The 17,769-nt window shown below is 42.5% G+C and overlaps 3 protein-coding genes across 3 annotated transcripts in view; all 3 read left to right on the top strand.

The window, feature by feature from the left end:
- Positions 1–3,153: 3,153 nt before the first annotated feature.
- Positions 3,154–8,110, top strand: LOC121956392 (homeobox protein Hox-B4a-like). Its single transcript, XM_042504574.1, has 2 exons — positions 3,154–4,897; positions 6,665–8,110. The coding sequence occupies exons 1-2, from the start codon at positions 4,423–4,425 to the stop codon at positions 6,961–6,963; spliced, it is 774 nt and encodes a 257-aa protein (XP_042360508.1). The 5' UTR covers positions 3,154–4,422; the 3' UTR covers positions 6,964–8,110.
- LOC121956188 (homeobox protein Hox-B4a-like) lies at positions 4,429–6,963 on the top strand. The gene is made up of 2 exons (XM_042504322.1): positions 4,429–4,897; positions 6,665–6,963. Exons 1-2 carry the CDS (start codon positions 4,429–4,431, stop codon positions 6,961–6,963), a joined length of 768 nt encoding a protein of 255 aa, XP_042360256.1.
- Positions 8,111–11,432: 3,322 nt separating the features above from the next.
- Positions 11,433–17,769, top strand: part of hoxb3a (homeobox B3a) — a 49,791-nt gene continuing 43,454 nt past the window's right edge. The window contains exon 1 of the mRNA XM_042504530.1: positions 11,433–11,668. The gene's annotated coding sequence lies outside the window, so the exon portion shown is untranslated. The remainder of the gene's footprint in view (positions 11,669–17,769) is intronic.

Raw genomic sequence — 17,769 nt, 5'->3', positions numbered from 1 at the left:
AAACTACTTGTAATGTTAAATTTCAGTTAAACTGCTTGTTTTGAAATTATTTAATTATATTTAAATTAATAAATCCAACAGCTGCAGTTAGTGTCATCAGAGATTCTTGTCTTATGCCATTGATATTACATCCCACTATAACTAATATAAATCTGGGGGCAAAAATAATAATAATAAATCTCTTTTTCTAAAATCCAAATAAATCTGAGTGTGTGTGTGGCTCTTTTGGGTAGCACAATGACCTCTACCTGTAGCCGGAAACAATGAGCTCAACTGAATGGTTGCTGCTGACAAACTTGACAGAGAGAAGGGAAGTGCCGCAGTCAGACTCAACACACCTTGATCGATACCTGAGATACCCCGGGGCTACCTGAGAGGTCAAGGTGACAGAGATACGCCCACACCTGCAGCACACAATAGAATAGAATAGAATAGAATAGAAGCTTTTTTTTTTTTTTTTTTTAAATTTTCGGACTAAATTAAAACAGTGATGTGTAGAATCGATGCATATCAGCAGCAGGATGGCGGTGCCTCTCCCACCAGTCTGAAGAGTCTCCGTGCTCTTGGCTTTTGTTGTCCGGTCCAGTGATGTATGAGTAACTTTTTGAGGAAACGGAGAACAGCAATATTGCCTGCAGCAGGCAGGGAGTGTCAGTGTCACAAAATCAATGTGGGAGCAGCTCAGGAGCAGATAGAAATTACATGGAGAATATAGCAGTGGAAAAAAAGCACCAGGAGCTTTAAAACGCTTGCATAAAGTCTATCAATTTGATATGATATGCACAAAAATATGATGTAAAAGGTGAACCAGTTTAAGGCTAAATACTTTTAAATTTTGTTTGAATAATAATTTCATTTGTTTATTTCGAAAGAAATAAAGAACAAAAGAAAGAAAGATTATAAAGTGCAGGCCCTGGCGTGCGGTTAGGTCAGATTTCTTTTTAATTCAGTTGAATCAGAGTTTTGGAGACAGACTGCAATTCATTTAGCATAGTGAAGGGACATTTATTCATTTATTCATGGCTCCATCCATTCTTCAGTCGAATCATTCAGAACCATTTTGATAGGACGGTGTTTCCCCGTGCCAAGCGATTTGTCTTTTCTTCATTTAATTGTGTTCATTCTGTTAAAACGGTGCACGGTTGGGGCTGCCAACCCTTTTTTTTTTTTTTTTACTTTTCCTTGTCCTTTAGATCATTACAACTGTACTTTTGATTAAATGCTGCGTGTTTATTTACGTGGATGGAATATTTTGATTTTTCATAAAATATTCGTTTTATAAAGTAAGAATCTTTTCCAAATTTTCCAAGGGATTTTTTTCTGATTTTTTCAAAAAGGAGATTCAAAAATAAACGATCACTTACAGAGGCCAGTTCTTCCCTTCACGGCATTATATTAAAATAACATTATTGTGCAATAGTAAATTATATTTACCATTTTCCGGGGCATAATATGCATGTTTACTCTCATTCATCATTGCAAAATCGCAACAAATACCAATAACCAATAAAAAAAGACAATGCACACTTAATAAAATCTAGGCCTTTATTTTTGTTTACACGATTTTTTCACTGTTTTCTATTAAAAGTTGCGTTTAGAAAGATCGTTCAAACGGGACTGTAATGCCGCTTCGTGCCCACCCGTCCTCCTCCTCTTCGTCAAATTTTACTGACTGTGTACAAGAAAAAAAAGCAAACATTTTCATTTTTATGTCCTTGTTTCATTGAGCTATCTGATCTTCACCCTTAACTCACCGGAAGTATTACAGCATTATAACTTCATTTCCCAGATCCCCCACCAGCAGCGAGGAGGTCAGGGGTCAGAAACAGTACAGACGGATGAAAATATTCCAGTGTGGTTATGACAGGGAGTTTATGAAAGCAATAAAAGTCTATCGACGGTGTAACCCTGTTTCCTCCAGAGAGCCGCTGTCTTCTATATCTACCCTGTAGATCCGGATTTGTGTAAAAATCATTATAACAATCACAAATTCGCTTCTAGGGGAGTATATAGTGGATTTATACACGACGGCAGCGATGGATCCAACGCACAGAGAGCGGAGAGGCCTTTTTTTCTTTTTTTTTTTTTTGTTAAAGCTATTATTGGGTTATTGGGCATTATGGGTCACTGCTTTATATTTGAATCTGTAAAACTGGAGCTTGAAAGGTTAATAAAACACTATTTTAAATTTTCTTATCGACATGGAGACACATGTATTTATATTAGGACTTATATATATATTAGTTATTTTGAAGCACCTTATTGTGGCTCTGCTCTCCGCCAGAGTGATGAAAACTCAATCCAAGTTTTGTACGTTTTTTTCGATCATCAAATCGCCTCTGAGTTTTAAAGGCCAACTCCAGGTGGAATTAGACTCTTTTTATTTATTATTTGTCCTGTTTGAAAAATGATGCGGTCGACTTTACTGTTCATCTAGGAAGGCGTATTGGGGGGTTGGGTATGAGTGTGTGTGGGTGAGGGGGGCGTAAGGTTTCGATTTAGAGACAGTCAATTTTCTCGAAACAAAGGACTTGGATATCTCCATCATCTTGCCTGTGTGTGTATGTGTGTGTGCGCGCACCTTTCGTTCCTCTGATAACTCCAGAGAAAGTGCACAGCTCTTCCTTTTGATTGGGGAAATGTCTGTTCACCGCAGTGTTTCGTGTTTTGTTGCACACTTAAGTCTTTTGTATTGTTGAACGCACGTTGGAAGCAGATTTAGATGAATTTACTGTAAAATGGTTAAGAATGCTGGTAAATGTATAATTTTCTTTAGAATGTCGTATGCAGTAAAGTGTGTAGTTTCGTTGCGTCTTTACGCAGCGTAATGCAGGGCTATCCCCTGTTTGCGGTGTTTTGTGTCTTTTTTTGACGGAATTGGGAATTGTTCCAAGCACATTTACTAGAATTTACCAAACATGTTATATGAGAATGCTGAGAAATGTATACTTTCCTAAGATGTAGTGTGCTGTCTTGCTCTTGTGCGTTTTTACGCTGCGTAATGCAGGTTTATCCTTCTGTTTGTGGTGTTTTATGTCTTGTTTGACTCATGTAGGATTTGTTGCAAGCACGTTTACTAGAATTTATCAAACGTATTAAGTTAGAATGCTGGGAAATGATTTCCTCAAATGCAGTGTGCTGTCTAGTTTCTGTGCGTTTTTACGCTGCGTAATTCAGGTTTAAGACCCTGTTTTACTGTGTTTTGTGTCTGTTTATAACAGCAAGAAAGTGCCAGTAGTTAGATTGTGTTACGTGGTAGCGTGTTGGTGTTTGAAACAAAGCTATGAAAGTCTGTGGCAGCTCGCGTGAGCGGGTCATGGTTGGGGAGATGAATTTCCTTTAGGAGGAAAAACAAAGCGCTATGTATCTCTGTTCAGTAATGCACGGCTCAAGGGCAAAAAGCAGACCCGCAGTCTGAATGGGGGGCATATGGACTTACTATGCCAGTGATGTTAATATCGGAAAAGTGGAGGGAAATATATCCTCTTTATTCATGCAAGGCAAAAGGCGACCCCGGCTGAGGCCGAATTACCATGCAGAGGGAGTTAAATGTGGCGCCTGTTGGAGTAACAAAAAAGAGGGAACCGGTGCTGGATTCTCGTCCCTAATGCAAAGGTCTGCTGGTGATTTAGAAGGCCGTGTAACCTGAATTAGTTGATGAATTTTCTATCGATCCTAAACAAGCCAGATTTATCTCTGACACGGTGCTGCTGCTGGGTGGCGACGCAGCCAGGCCACTCTCCCACTCCGCGTTATTAGCGATTTAAAAGACAGAGAGAGAGAGAGAGAGAGAGAGAGAGAGAAGGGGCTTTGGCAATCACGTCCATACACACACCAAATATATATACACGGAGTGGTGCAGGCGCCACTTTAAATCCCCCCGAGCACTTTCCTTCTGTTTTTTTCTTTCTTTTTTGAAGTTGCAGCCAGACGCGTAACAGGGGGAGAGTTTGCAATAAGAGAGGACTTGTCATACTGTACTCTCGTGTGTGTCCTCCTGCAGGACCGGAATGTGTTTTCAGCCCGTCAGACGCGCTTTGTTATTGTTGTGATTCTCTGGCTGCTTAGGACGGCATGCGTGCCGACATGTGGCGGAGAGATATGGAGAGGGAAGCGGGCACGAGGAGGGGAAAGGGAGAAAGGGGGGAGTATTGTAAGACTGTGAATGCCCACAAACCGAGGCCATATGATGATGCGCGTGCGGGGGCCGTGTATATGCTTAATCCCATTTCCTTATCCGGGCTTCGTTCAGGGCGCGTGCCATTGGCCGCCTCTCGTCACGTGGCTTCTTAACTTTGTTCACTTGACAGAAAAGTAGGAGGGTTCAACGGAACAGGAATAACCGAAGAGTAAAGGGATGAGATATAAATTTTAGTTATATATTTTCCGAGTAGGTGCAATTCCACAAAAAGACTGAAATTAATGGCCATGAGCTCCTATTTGATCAACTCCAACTATGTGGACCCGAAGTTCCCACCGTGCGAGGAGTACTCACAGAGCGACTATCTGCCCAGCCACTCTCCGGACTATTACAGCTCCCAGAGGCAGGAGGCTGCTGCCTTCCAGTCGGACTCTCTCTACCACCACCATCAACAACACCACCCACAGCACCAGAGCCACCACCACCAGCGCGCCGAGCCGCCCTACACGCAGTGCCAGGGTCCGGGGCAGCCCGCCTCGGTGGTGATGTCCCCTCGAGGTCACGTCCTCCCCCCGGTCGGGCTGCAGACCACCCCCGTCCCGGAGCTGAGCCACCGCTGCGAGTCGGTGACACCCAGCCCGCCTCCGCCCGCGTCTTGCGGCCAAACGCCCCACAGCCAAAGCACTTCGTCCCCTACGAGCACTCGCAAGGACCCCGTCGTGTACCCGTGGATGAAGAAAGTCCATGTAAACATCGGTAAGTGCTGCATGCAAACTTCTTCCTCCCTCTCCCCCTCTCTCGCTCTCTCTCTCGCTGCGCCTTTGTGCCTGCCATGCAGTCAGCTAGGTGTCCACCGTCCTAAATCTACCGCTTCCCCTCCCTGTTTTCTCTAAGAAGTAGAAGAGTAGCCCTTGGGTCAAGATTTACGATCGTCTGTTTGCAGGGCCAATATAATTACACCCTCCATAAATTTTTATTACACCTCTCCGCCGAGGCGCCTTTTGAAGTCCGATCTCAGGCTCGTCTGCTCTAATTCCTCGCCTTATGACAACTCAGACCGAGCCCATAAGTTAGCTTTTATGCTTTAGTAATTTGATTTTAAGTGGTGGGGTTGTATAAACGGTGTACTTTACTCTGTCGAGCCTTCCTTCCCCACTCGTTGTTCCAGGGGAGGGAAAGTTTTATGGCAGCTGAAATATTCATGTTTATGGAGCCGGCCGTAAAACACTAATGTAAAAGCGAATAGCTCCAGTCTATTATGGCTTCTCTGTAATGTTCTAATAGACTGGCAGCCTATTGCGCATTGGGATAACCGGGGCGCGTGTTCGCGGGGCGACAAAATGCCACTTTTGTAAAGTCACCGTGTATGCATTGACTCCACCGGGCTGTATACTCGGTAAGTTTACTGCATTTTTTTGCCTTTGCACTGAAATTATAGCTGTCTGTCACACCGGACTCCTCTGCAGCGTGTTTTAAGTGCTGCTTGTAGGTTTTGCTATTTTGGTCGGCCATTCAGTACCGTCTTGTAGCTGCTGCACCCCCCACCACCACCTTTATTCCCAGCCACTTTATACAAGGCACACAATGCGCGCACCCATGCTGCATAAGATCTGCGAAGGAAGGAGTAGCGTCTCGGCTCATCGCTGTTCTTTTATGTATTTTTATTTTCCTGGTCGTGCGTGCGCAAACGCGTCAAAACACGTTTTTTTTCAAGCGTCAGGAAAGGTGGCCATGGCCCCCGATTTACTCTCAAATCACAACATTTGGACACCAGCGTCAGGCTGGCTGTGCTGGGAGGATTCACACCGCCGCAGGGCCTAAAATGACACCTGACAAGTGAAAATGCAAAGTGTAGGCAGCAAACTGCGGTGTGAAATACACGAGATCTGCTGTAACAGCTGCATCTGAAAGCACAGGCAAAAAGATTTCTTGTGGGATAAAATAGATTGCAATCATTATAGGTTCTGCCAAGGTTACAGCCATTTTGTATTCTATCAGGAGCTGCAACCGCGGTGGCCATGGCGTTATTTCTTTTCCTTGCATGCTCATAATGAACTGATATTTTTATTTATCTGTGAGGATTGATGTGCTGTCTTCAATTGTGCAATAAATAAATAAATAAATACCATGAGACTGCTCTGACGCGAACTCACAAGCACAGAGATGTAAAGCAGTTGCTATTACTATATTTTTAGTGCAAGTCAATATTGTCCTAAAAGCGCTCGTCTGTTTTTCTACAATGATGTTGCAGTATATTCTATTATATAGTGCATTATTATTATTATTATTATTATTATTATTATTATTATTATTATTACTATTGTTATTATTATTATTATTATTATTATTATTATTATTATTACTACTACTGCTGCTACTACTACAATTATTATAATGGTATGCTATATTTTTCAGGTGATTGTATTGTGGTTATTCTATTCTATTTCATTTTACAGTTTTATTTTATTGTATTCTTTCTGGTCAAAGTTGCATTGATCATTTCTTTCCTTTGATGTCCCGCAGTGACTTCAAACTACACAGGGGGTGAGCCGAAGCGCTCGCGGACAGCCTACACGCGCCAGCAGGTCCTGGAGCTCGAGAAGGAGTTCCACTACAACCGGTACCTGACGCGCAGGCGCAGGGTGGAGATCGCGCACACGCTGTGCCTGTCAGAGCGCCAGATCAAAATCTGGTTCCAGAACCGAAGGATGAAATGGAAGAAAGACCACAAGCTGCCCAACACCAAGGTCCGCTCCGGGACAAACAGCAACACAAACTCCCAGGCTCTAACCGGCTCCCAGACCCGCAGCGGGCCCCTATAGCCCAGCTCTGAGTATTTTGCCCTCCTTGGTTCCCAAACTGAACCACACGTGTAACCACCGGAGCCTGCACTTTGGACCGGAATAACGCCTTTGCTCTGGAGGGAGGGAGGGATGTCGTTGCCCGCTCGGCCCTGATTTGTGCTGATGTTACACACTATAATAGACGTTCTGAGTGGGAGGGGTGGAGGGGAGCTGTCCCATTCATAAATATATGAAATGAACAAAAATAGGCGAAGAAGGAGACTGAGAACTGAGAAAATGATGCGGCCGCTTCTTTGCTTTTCTCCCCTCATCGTCCGTCTGCTCCCTCTCTCCCACCTTTTATATTTCTCTCTTTTTATACTCCTCTCTCTTCCTCTTTATGACAGAGCATAAGGCGGTAGGCTGAGGATAATGTGCCCGCGTGCGTGCGTGCTTTTTTTTCACCCGCCCCTTTTTTTTTTTTTTTTTTTTTTTGGTGAAGATGGATCCTCGTTTTCATCTTTAATCATGCCAAACTCGGGCCCCATTTGTCATGTTTACTCTGCGGGTACAAAGCAAAGGGGTGAACCGCGGCTCTGCCCATTACCCCTCGCCCCTACACCCCCCCATCTCCTCCTCCTCCTCCTGCACCCCCACCAAACCGCCACCCCCCACCCCGCTCAAACACGCACGTGTAATAAATGGAACTCTCGTTTTGTCAAGAGAAGTATTCTTACACCCCCGACACACACACACACACACACACACACACACACACACACACACACACACACACACACACACACACACACACACACACACACACACACACAGTCCTTATAGTACTCTCTAACATCAAATATAACCTCCGTTATGATCCAAAATGACACCATGACAGTTATTTCTGTCTTGCTGTTATTATAAAATTTGTTGTTATTTCAGTTTTTTTCTGTTTGTTTCATGACAAAATATAGCTTTTTAAATTTTAATTATAGTTATTTTTAAATTCAGTGTTGATTGTAAAAAAATACTTTATGCTGTTATTTGCTGAGAATGACAAGGAGCGTTTATATGGTCCGTTGATTGTTCATGTTGTGATGTTGTATACAGGGAAACAGACTGACAGGGTGATACAGGTGAAATAAAGGTAATAAAATAAAATAAAATAAGGCATTTTTTGTCCACTACAGGGGTTTATAAAGCTGCCTAAACAAAGGACACTAATAATATCCAAACCAAAATCCTGGTACACACAGCTCCAGAACACATTATAAACGCAGCACTATACAATGTACTACCTATTACCTCAGTTGTACTTATATATATATTTTTATTTTTTGGGTCATCTTATTTTGCTCGTTTAATGAAGTGACAGCTTTTTCGAGCTTTTATATTTTTGAAATTGTGTAGCGAGTATATATTATTAATAATATTATTACCTACAAAAGCGCTATTCATTTCTTGTATGTGGATTTTTTTTTTAAATATTGTAATATAATTATAAGCGATTGTTCTAGCCAGGGACACTCAGAAAAATAAGGAGCCTTCTATTGCATGTCTGAATGGTGTTGATTTATTTTTCTATTTCTTCCCTCTTTGTCTCCGCACATTAAATGCGCGCACACTTTTCCTTTTCTCTCTTTTGCTCCTCCTCTTTATCTTTTCTGTCACTTTGTGACACTTTCTTTTTAGATATTTTATTCTGCAAGTGTTTTGTTTAATTGATGTTATTTTATTTACATTCCAAAGATCAGTTTATTGATGATAATAATAACAATGTTGTTGAACATGTGTTGCCTCCTCCAATATGTAAGTTGCTCCTTTCTTTGCTTATGCCTCCTCAGTGTCGACCCTCCTATTATTTGTAAATAGTTCATAGAAATTTAAATAAATGGCTTAAAAAGGATCATTCTCTATCCTTTTATTTCCTCCCTGAAAAGTATTATTGTCGTCTTTTTTTCCACCAGTAAATATTGTTAAAACAAAAAAAGAAAATAATAAAAAAGAGAGAGGAAAGATAAAAGGGCTTTGCAGGTATGTGTAAAAATCGTCCTGTTTGAATCCAAGATTTTATTTTATTTTTTTTGTTCGTTTTAAAATGTATTAAAGAAATAATTTTCGTTTTGCCTCCATTGCAGCTGTGAAACATCTCTCTTCTCATCGTTTAACGGATGCAGGATGTATTTAAAGCGTATAAACACACATGCACACAAGCGCACAATAAATAATTTCATTTAATTCCTGTGTTGGTTTTCCCTACAAACTGCACAGAGACCTGTCTCGAGAAATCAGCAGCCTGCGATGATTAATCTGTCCCGGCCATGAGTGATCTTGGTACATTACGTCCTGTAATCTCGTTTTAAATCACAAACCGTCCCCCCGTTTCACTCCCGTTCTCCCGTTAATTTAACGGCTGCTCAGACGCGCTTGCACCGGCCCGACACAGAGTAAGAACCCCCCCCCCCCCCCCCCCTTCTTTCTTCCTCCTCTTTTTTTCTAAAAAAAAAAAAAAAAAAACATTAAATAGTTTCTCGCTTCGTGCTCTTTTAATGCTATAATGATGTGTAATTTTTGCACAACACCCCCCCTCCTCCAATCGGTGTTTTCTGGACCGGTTCCGTGCGCGCATGTGTGTTTTATTTTTTATATATTACAAAAAGGGAGCGGGCCGGCGCCATAGCTCAAACCCTGACAACCAAATAGATAATCAACAAGACGAATGGCTTCTTTTGTAAGGCGCGGCTCCCGTATTAATTTTCATTTTCTTTTCTTAGAGCAGGTATCGAAAAATATAGAGCAGGAGCGGGGGGGAGGCAGAGAAAATAGCATTCATCCCGATGAACTTTAAACAAAAAAAGTGTGCCCCCCAAATTGGTCCGCTCGTATTCCTCGGCCCAGAGAAGATTCCCTATTACTTGTTGGTTGATTTCTCCCTGGGCCTCTTGCCACAGAGACTCCCTCTGCCCATTTATCTGTTTTCTTCCTGTTTATGAAAGGCTCCTCCAGCGCAAAACACCGCCCTCCTATCAAACTGTACACCTAGATGCGCACAAAACACACACACACACACACACACACACACACACACACACACACACACACACACACACACACACACACACACACACACACACACACACACACACACACACACACACACACACACACACACACACTGCGCCAAAATTGAAAAGCCTTACACAAGATGAAGCTGCATTTTCATTGTTTCGTGCAAAATCTATTTTAAAAACCCCTTGAAATCTGGATCGACATCAGTTTTCTTGTGCTGCGTTGGGATGCCTTACACAATCTATTTAACCCTTAAAACCTAAGCAAACTGGTTAGATATCTTCACAAAACATGAGAAAAAGGGCAACGAGCAACTTGACAAGAAATGTCCCGCAAATTGCAAGGAATTGGTTAAAGGTGACAAGAAAATGACCTGGAAAAATCGTTGGAAATACGAGGAAAATTAAAAAATTCTAGGGATTTTTTTTTCTCAGAAAAATATATGTATATTTATTATATATCTATAATTACATTGTTTATTTTCTGTCTCATTTTTAGTTTTAAGGCCATGTCTTGTTAAGTTGCTCAATGCTTGCTACCCAGGTTTTTGAAAATGGTCAAACCAATTTGCTCAGGTTTTAAAGAGTTAACCCTTCTGCTTCAAAGTGACATCCTGAAATTGCATTTATTTCCAGCTGCGTAAAACGAGCCATATATTTTTTATTCTTGTACTGTGAATATTGAGGTTTACTACCGCCTCCTTTTTAAACAAGGTAATAATTGTGCCCCGATGCTCTAATTTTCGCCACACACCAATTGTTTTATATTAGAGCGTCTTAACAGACCACCTCCCCAATATCCACACACACATATGTGCCTCCATAATAACCCCTACAGCCCCTGAGCGCATGCAGTCCGAGTTAAAATAAATGAATTTGCGCGCAGGGTGACACCGCGCACAATAAAATCCACCAAGGAATCCATTCTTGTTTTAGCTCCCTTTATCAGCCGGGGCCTTCTGCTGCTTCTGTGAATGGGAGCAGATTTTTTTTGTGAGGATGCCCACCCTCAGGCCCCCCAAAACCACCACCACCTTTCAGCCCCCACCCCTCTGAAAAAGTTCACCGCCATTATTTTCTGGACAGGACAGAAGGGGACGGCACCTCAAGAAAAATGCGAGAATTATACAAGAAAAAAAATCATTAATCACTTTGTTCTTCTTTAAACACTTCTTCTTCTTCTCCTTCTTCTCTATTGTCATCCGGCAGCCTCACACAAGACCCCTTCTGCCAGGAGAGAGAGGGAGAGGGCAAGGAACAGAGAGACAGACAGAGGAGAAAGAAGACGTCTTGGAAGACACCCCCACACCACCCCTCCTCCCTCCCCTCTCTCTCTCTCTCGCGCGCGCACACACACACACACACACACACACACACACACACACACACACACACACACACACACACACACACACACACACACACACACACACACACACACACCACACACACACACACTCATGGACACATAAACACTCATACACACACCTCCCTTTCCCACCCATCAGCAAGCTATTTTTTACACCCCACAAGTATCCTACCATAAGAAAAAAAAAGTTTTTTTCTTCGTCATTGGAAAGAAGAAAATCCCTCCAAAGAAAGTCCAACAAACCAGTCAGAGAGCCCTCGAGGCGCAGGACAAGATGGCCCAGAGGTCGTTCAGAGTGGCGTCTAAGGTAAGAGGCCTGCGAATTTAATTCTGTCCCCTTTTTCTGTCTTTCTCTGCTGCTCCTGTGTATGTGTGTGTGTGTGTGAGAGAGAGAGAGAGAGAGATGGCTCGGTGGCGTTTTTATGGTTTTATTGCCCCTGCGCATTTGGCGAGGTCAGGCGAAGGGTGGCATTTATGGCCCGTGGGGGCTTTGATTTGAACTTTTGGAGTTGCGTGTTTGTGTTGGAAAGTGTGTGTATCCGCGAGTGTGTGTGGCAGACTTGTGATGTGCTGTTTTCTCCAGAGTTTGTGCAGCCGTGGTGTCACTTCTGCGCCTGTTTGTCACTCACGAGGCCTGTCGCCTTTTGACCATCTGCTGTGCGTAAATTAAATTGTGCGCTCTTAGGCACGGGATTCGGGCGGGTTGTTATGATGAAACCGATGTTTTTTTTGGTCAGATTGTATTTATATTAATTTATAGTGATCATATGATACAACTGAACCACAAGCTTTGTATATTCAGGCTAATATGACTTGAAGAAAATTCAGAAAAGCCCCAGCTAATGTATGACAGAACGTGAATAATTCCTGGTTCACCCGAAGGTTATTATGCATTTTGTCTTGGCTGTTTCTGTGGTTATAAAGTGTTGCAGTGGCCTATAGCTTTTAATGAGATACTAGTGTGTGTGTGTGTGTGTGTGTGTGTGTGTGTGTGTGTGTGTGTGTGTGTGTGTGTGTGTGTGTGTGTGTGTGTCGGCCAGGTGCAAACAGGCTACGGAGACTGCGGTGGGAATATGAATAATACGGCGCTCAATTGGAGAGAGGGATGCAGCAGGGGGAGGAGGAGGGAGGCTGAAAAAGAAAAATTAAAAGAACAGGGGGGAGCTGCTGGTTAATGGATACTCTCTCGGTTGCGCTCCAAAACAATTTACCTCGAAAACAAACGATCTGCGAAGCTTTCTAGATGAACTGCGAACGATCGCCGGTCGCCGTGCGCGCTCAGGCCTCTGGTATCTGCTGAGCAGAGCAGCAGCGGGCCTCAGAAAGCGCACTCACTCCTGTTTGACCCCTTCAGAAATCAATCTAGCCCGGGATTAAAAATAAAAAGGGCTGGTGGAGGGGGGCTCTCGTGGGGATGCTGGCCATGGCATGAGGCGATGCGTGGAGAAGTAAGAGAAACAAATGAGAGAAATATAAGCGGAAGCAAAGGCAGAGAGAGAAGGAGGGGGAGGTGGAGTAGGATAAAAATCGATGGTCATGCAGGGCAACGGAATGGCCAAGCTGTGGCCACAGAGAGTTCAACCAGGGGACACGTTTTGCTGACCGATGAGGTCCAGTGGCTCTGAAGCCAGGGGCTGACCCGTGGCTTACCCCCCCCCCCCCCCCCCCCCCTCCGCACACACACACCACCACAGCTACCCACCCACCACTCCACCAGGTCCCCCTTGACCTCGCCAGACTGCTGGTCCCTCCGCTCCCTCGGACATTCCCAGACCTCTGGAGCCCCCCAGGCCACTTAGTCATAACAGGCCGAGTTCAGGGCACTGTAACCCGGGGGCACGGCGGCCATATCTCCGCTCCCACACCCAGACGGACAGACAAGTAAATGAACCACCTGGGCAGGGGTCAGCGACAGGCCACTACTGAAATGGGGTCATGCAGATGACACTGGCTGAAATGCACAAACATATGAGCATTTGGGATATCTTTTAACATACAGTTTTGAAAAGGACGCTTCTTTGTAAATTTTGCATGTGGGGATGCACAATAATATCGGCACGTAGTGTGTTTCGATATTGGCTTTAATAGGAGTAGTGGAATGGCCAACATGCTGCTGTCTGCTGATATCACAAACCGGATATTTTTATGTACTCATTTATTTTTTGATCAAGTGAACTAAACAAACAAACAAACGAAACAATACATCAACCCTAAGTTAGTATTTTTCTTATTTTGCACAATGAATGAACGTTACATACTCTGAAAAGCATTTTATGTCTCTATCATCTGGTGGGCCATCATGATAAGAGTATGCATAATGTGATGTTAATTCTGCTGCAGAAAAGTAATGATGATAACTAAAATTAGGTGGAGAAACAAAGTTGATATATCAATATTGTTATCGGTTATCAGCCAAATGAGTTGTTATATATCGGCATATCGGATTTCCAAAAAATCCAATATCTTTTATCCCTAGTCTCAAGTGTTGGTTAATCTGTTATTTAAGAGCAATGCTTCTCATGTGTGCTGTTCTGTCTCAGTCTAAAGCCCCAAACTCTAATGCAAGCTGCTGTGAGACATTCTAACTGTATGATTTGCTATGAAAGGGTCAGCCATGCTTGCTCCACAGCCTGAGACAGAGAGAATGTGCAGCCTGATGCTGGACAGTATTTGGACAGACTGGGACCTTAGTGTAAACAGAGGCTGCCCCTCCTGATTGCTTTGCTGAAAAGCTGCTGAGCTTGTTCCAGACTTGTTCCAGCCATGTTTGTGTGCTGTAATCAAAAGAGAGTTTTACACCGTGTTTAGTAAAAATCAGGACACAGAACTCGTTTGGACACGCCGATGCATAGTAGCCAATGAACAGAATGCTGATAGATTTTGTGTAAAACTGAATGTGAGCAAGTCAGTGAGCTGCAGCCGCTGCTATTTACCAGCATTGAGCTGGTGGCTGCTGGTCATTTTCCAGCCTGGTAATCTGACCTGCAGCTGGGAGGAGCTGCTGTGTGTGTGTGTGTGTGTGTGTGTGTGTGTGTGTGTGTTGGGAATTAATCAAAGGGACAATGGCATATGGGGGGGTATGCTATTGGTCAGTTTGATGTGCAAAATATACAAAATATATCCGCAACATATAATAGTATTACTGTACCTATGTCAGTCATGTCTAAAGTCCCACCCAGGGGCTAATTGTGGCCCTCAGGCAGATTTCAAATGGACCTCAGCTTGTCTTTCAAAATATACTGTATGATTAACACAATATTGGCTGATTGAGCAAGATAACTGTGCATTTATTTTCATTTAACTCACCATGGCAGGACAATGGTTTGTAGATATGCACCATAGGCGAACAAATCTGTTTTCATAAACAGATGGTAAATAAGCAAACAAACAGTTAAGAAAAGGTAGCAGATGTAGCCACAGCAAAGAAGCATTAGGTTGACAGGGAGGGCTGAATCTTTCAGAAGTAGCTGAATACTTTTCACTTGTAGACAAACAGTTGCGTTTATGTCAATTGCACGCATTTTTTTTAAAAATAACCCTTAAGAAGAAGCTGCCCCCCGGGTATTTTCACAATATCTAATCTGGCCCCCATTCAGCACGGTTTGGACACCACTGACCTATACAATCTCCAGCACCTTGCAAGACCCGCAGAAGAGTGCATGTTTACACTCACCTTTTGTGCAGAAAACTCTGTGCATACAGCTGTGTTTTGATTTCAGTCAGCATCCAAAGATTGCAGACTGGATAATGGGAAAATCTATGTATAATACAAGGTACAAGGTAGATTTATTGTAATTTTTCTTAAATGTGGTTTAAGAAGAAATGAAATTAAAGTTGATCTTAAATCCTGCTACATCTTTTTGGCATCGAAGGAGGAGTTGAGGAGTCTCACAGCCTGGTTAGAAAAGCTGCTCCGTAGTCTGGTGGTTCTGCAGCAGATACTTCTGTATCTTTTTCCAGATGGCAGCAGGATGAACAGACTCTGGCTGGACTGGCTGCTGTCTTTCAGTATCCTTTGGGCTCTGTGCAGACACCTCACTTCACCAAGGTCACTGATGCTCTGTAGATGGGAACCAGTGACGTTCTGGGCAGTTTTAATCACCCGCTGTAGAGCCTTCCTGTCCTGGGCCGTGCACTAACCATGCCAGTTTGTGATGTTTCTAGTCAGCATTCTATTGCTCCTCTGTAGAAGTTAACCAGGATCTTACTCTGGAATTCAGCCTTCCTACGTTTCCGTAGGAAGTAGAGCCTTTTCTGTGCTTTTTTAACCTGGGCGGTGATGTGTGATGACCAAGACAGGTTCTCGGTGATAGTGATTCCAAGGAACCTATAGCTGATCACCTGCTCCACCTCAGCTCCATTGATGTAGACAGGGGTGTGTGTCTTTGCCTCCTTTCTAAAATCAACAATCAAGTCCTTGGTTTTACTGATGTTGAGCAGTAGGCTGTTCTCTGTGCACCACTCTGCAAGATTGTTGATTTCCTCCTGATATGAACTCTCATTGTTGTTTGTAATATGACTAATGATGGCAGTGTTGGCCGCATACTTCACAACAGAGTTCTCCTGATGTCTGGGAGTGTATGTATCAATATGTATTAATATTCAACAAAGTGCGTCTTTCACCTGGTATACTGTGGTTTGTTGTTGTTTTTCGGTCTCTTCAGTGGGACTCCTGGCTGTTGTCGGGATCACACCTGTGACAATATGTTTACCTGACCATCCTCTGAAAGTACAGTCCCTATAGTTAACAACATACTGCAGCAGTTCTTGTATCTTGAGAGAGCTCCACTTGCTGCTCACACTTTGACTTGTGTGTAAGCTGCTGGAAGATGAGCTCACCTACAAGGCAGAAGGATGAGGTGCATCGGATATGTAGTGTAACAATTTTACCAAGAAGGGTCCACATGTAGATTTGCATTTAAACTTTGCATATATGTATGTAAATACTGTATGGTTTTTAAAAAACAAAAACAAAACCCACACACACCAACAACCCTGCATCAGTCTCAGCTCGATGTTTTTTTTTTTGATTACATGTTGGTCATTTCTATGACATTCTTGAGAAGTACTGTCACAGTAAATAAGAGAGTGCTTCAATACCATTATTTACAGACAGCAGAAGAGATGATCACAGCACCTCTGTGATCCAGTATTTAATCCAAAATATAAAAAGTTTGGTATCCTATGTTATGTGCATAAATGAATGAAAATGGATTGATGGATGGATGCATGTATGTATCTGTTTTATTTGATATAAGCTAAAATACATTACAATAATTGCATCAGTGTTTGATAATTATATTAAAAGTATTACGTTTAAAAAAAAGTAAGAAATATCATAATTATAAAGGTAGTAGCAGGCATTTGCACCTTAAATTGATGCAGCAAAGGCACTAAGTGGTGCATGAAAAATAACAAGAATTCAGTAAATTTGGTGTCCGACACTCAAGAATTACTGGTGGAGAGCCCCCGTTTCATATGTGCCCCCCACCACAATGATGCAACAAAACCTAAACCCTTGCAGGCAATTAATTGACAAGAAATTCAATTATTAAGTAATCCCCCCAGCCATTTGGTGCCACCTTTTGGTTCTCAGCAATTTAAAATACCACTGACACGATTCTTCTTCTACTGCTGAAAAACTGCACGTGTGATAGCTGGCTCCAACAGTAGGCTGAATAACTGCATTATAGATGATTGAGCATGGGAACCAAACAATTAAGTTTGGATTCTTGATGAGTTGGACATGCATCTCTTGGCATTGCATTCATTTATGTTTTTCTGGTTGTTGGTTAGATGTGACATGAGATGGTTTCTGATGGGATCTGTTGTTGTTTTCACAAAAACAACAACAGATATAAGAGGGACAACATAGCTTAAACATACAGACAAACATGGGGACATAACACAGGCATGGCTCTTTTGTTCAGATAGCCTGTTTGGTGGTAAAGCTGGAAATAATGTGACAGTGTGGATGGTGTGAAGGTCTGGGGGGTAGATGACCTATTTTGTCATTGAGGTGTGAGGACTCCTTACACATATCTGTTAACTGCAGTAAAACCTCCTGGCTGCCAGGCTTTGTTATAGGCTGCAATGCATCAGAGAGGAAGATGGTGCAGGCTTCAAAATAAAAGTACATTACAATTGGACAAGTTGATTTTACTTTTAAAAATGTAACCAATTCCCTTGAAAAATATAAGTAAATATGACTATTCATCTTAATTTATTTGACTGCATATCCTATTGTTACCTCTACTTAAAAGTTTGTTATATTTACTTATTTTTGTGATGTTTTCCAACATGTTTAATTAAGCAATCTGTCTAAGTTTTAGCAACTTCGGTAAATCAAGTTTACTGTATTCTGCCTGTTGCATACTTATCATATTTGTATTTTTATTAACATACAAA

Source organism: Plectropomus leopardus, chromosome 17 (genome assembly GCF_008729295.1).
Source record: "Plectropomus leopardus isolate mb chromosome 17, YSFRI_Pleo_2.0, whole genome shotgun sequence".
NCBI lineage: Eukaryota > Metazoa > Chordata > Actinopteri > Perciformes > Serranidae > Plectropomus > Plectropomus leopardus.
The sequence above is the reverse complement of the archived record's forward strand: the minus strand, read 5'-3'. Positions and strand labels throughout refer to the sequence as shown.